Source organism: Limulus polyphemus, unplaced genomic scaffold, assembly GCF_000517525.1.
Source record: "Limulus polyphemus unplaced genomic scaffold, Limulus_polyphemus-2.1.2 Scaffold79645, whole genome shotgun sequence".
Taxonomy (NCBI): domain Eukaryota; kingdom Metazoa; phylum Arthropoda; class Merostomata; order Xiphosura; family Limulidae; genus Limulus; species Limulus polyphemus.
Window position 1 is genome coordinate 1 of NW_013745241.1, and position 2,230 is coordinate 2,230.

General features: G+C 32.7%; 1 protein-coding gene across 1 annotated transcript; it reads left to right on the forward strand.

The window, feature by feature from the left end:
* The first annotated feature begins 512 nt into the window (after positions 1–512).
* Positions 513–1,235, forward strand: LOC106477797 (zinc finger protein 816-like). Its single transcript, XM_013938321.1, has one exon. It carries the CDS (start codon positions 513–515, stop codon positions 1,233–1,235), a length of 723 nt encoding a protein of 240 aa, XP_013793775.1.
* The last annotated feature ends 995 nt before the right edge of the window (positions 1,236–2,230 follow it).

A 2,230-nucleotide genomic window follows, 5' to 3' on the forward strand; every position in this document is an offset into this window, starting at 1 on the left:
AAAAGACATGTAGTTGCGAGCGTAATGGGTCCACTTCGCCCTTTGCACACTAAATTCATCATGTCTTCATAAGGAATAGCACAAATAACGAAAGATGACCATCATATTTTACCTAAATAATCAGAGAATTAATATGCTTCTAAAGCCGTTTCTGGAAGGAACTGATAAACAATAAAAAGGTAAATCATTGAAACCTACACAGATTATGTGATTGTTTCTTTATTGTGATGTTACGAAAACGGGAAAATTTTAACTAAATATTCACAGAGAGTTCATATGCCTTTAAAGACGTTTCTGCAACGGATTAATAAATATTAAATGCGTAAATTGTCATAATTTACATAGATAATGTGAACGTTTCTCTATTATTTTTACAGGAATTTAACAATCGACAATATGGAAAATAACTCAGCGAGTGAAAAAGTATCGACAGTTCGAAAAACGCAATACTTCTGTCTTTTGTGCACATATGAAACTGACAGAAAAAATAATATGAAACGGCACTTTTATCAATGCACAAGCACTGTTCGAAGATTCTAGAATGTTGTGGAGAACATTTCTTAAGTAAAGCTGCTTTGCGTTCCCACACGAAAACCTTACATAAAGAAGGTTATAGTTGCAACCTGTGTACACGAAGCTTTTGCCGAAGAGCTCTACTGAGACGTCATATGAGTGCCCACAACGGGTTAAAGGAATTTTTATGTGAACTTTGTATTTATGCTACCAGTCATAAAAGTAACTTAGAGAGACACCAATTTCGTATCCACGGAATTCCAGAGAAGAAACATCGAAAAAGGAATTCCGTGTCCAAAAAATTAGGAGCATCTTCATCATCGTCTCTGGGTTTGTCTTCTAGAGAAGAGGAAAGCAATCGTTGGAAATTTATCAAAGTATCTAATAATCAATCCATTGTATATACACCCGAATTACCAGAGTCTAGTTCTGAAGAACCATCAATTACAATGGCAGAAGATATTAACAGAAGTGAACCTAAAGGAACAGACATAATTGCTCCAACAAAGGAAAACATTCGATTGTGCTGCTTTCCTTACAGATGTTTGAAATGCAACAGCGTTTTTAAAAAGCAGTCAGACTACATAATTCACGGTGACCAGATGCACCCACCACGAGACGCCTTCGATATGACACTCATTCATGCAGCTTTGAGACATGGTCAGCAGGCTCTAGAGAAACCTTTGAACTTGGTTATTCATCCTCAACGGGAACTATTTTAATATATAAGAGCTGATATTGTTAATAAAATTTAATATGATTTGGTCTAAGTAATTATTTATTACAGCAATATATCTACCTTTCATTTTGAATTTATTTATTTATTTGATTTAACTTGTAATTTAGATTTAGTAGTTGAATTGTACTTTGGATTTAGTAGTTAAGTAATGGCCGATATATAGGGAGTTTATGATATTTGCCAACAAGATTGATACACAGTTTTCCTTTTAACACAAATATGTTTTAATATACACCCAACAATACAATTTACATTAACAGTTATTACAAATAGTAATTACAAACAATGATTTATAAACAAAAATTTCACAAATTTACAAGCAATATAAAGCTATCTTTCTAGTCTAGAACTTCACGATGAGCGAGTTAACGTTGGCACATTTCACTTAACAGGGAGCTGTAGTCTTCATTGTTCATACGCCTGTTACAGATGGTGTTTCCACCGATGACGTTAGATAATGTTTTCGTAGGCGTATGGAGGATTTCTAGAAATTTCAGTTTTACGTAACAATCTAAACTACATTCAAGCGTTTACATACGTAGATATATTGTAGACTCTTATTCTCGGGATCTTCCATAACTTCGGAAAATAGTCGGGAGTTTCGCAATACGTATTTAACACTATAACCTATGTATCTTTCTAAATATAAAGTTACTCTAAACAAGCGTTGATATTAAAATAAATTCGTCACATCATGCCTTAAAAGTTTATGTATCTCACGTAACAATTGTAACATAGAATGTGAAATGTAGGTTTATAAAAGTTGTTTTAAAAACTGTTAATACTTTGAATAGATTTACTGGCATTATGTATCAAACAGCTCTTTGAATTCTGCAATAATCACCTTTGTTTTTACAGTAGTTTAAAATAATGATTTCCACTTTTGTTTTAAACATTTGTCTTAACATTTAATGCTTGTAGATAATTAAAGTTTCTTTGTCTTTTCTTTACACGTTTGGTGTTTAGGGTGTGTACTTT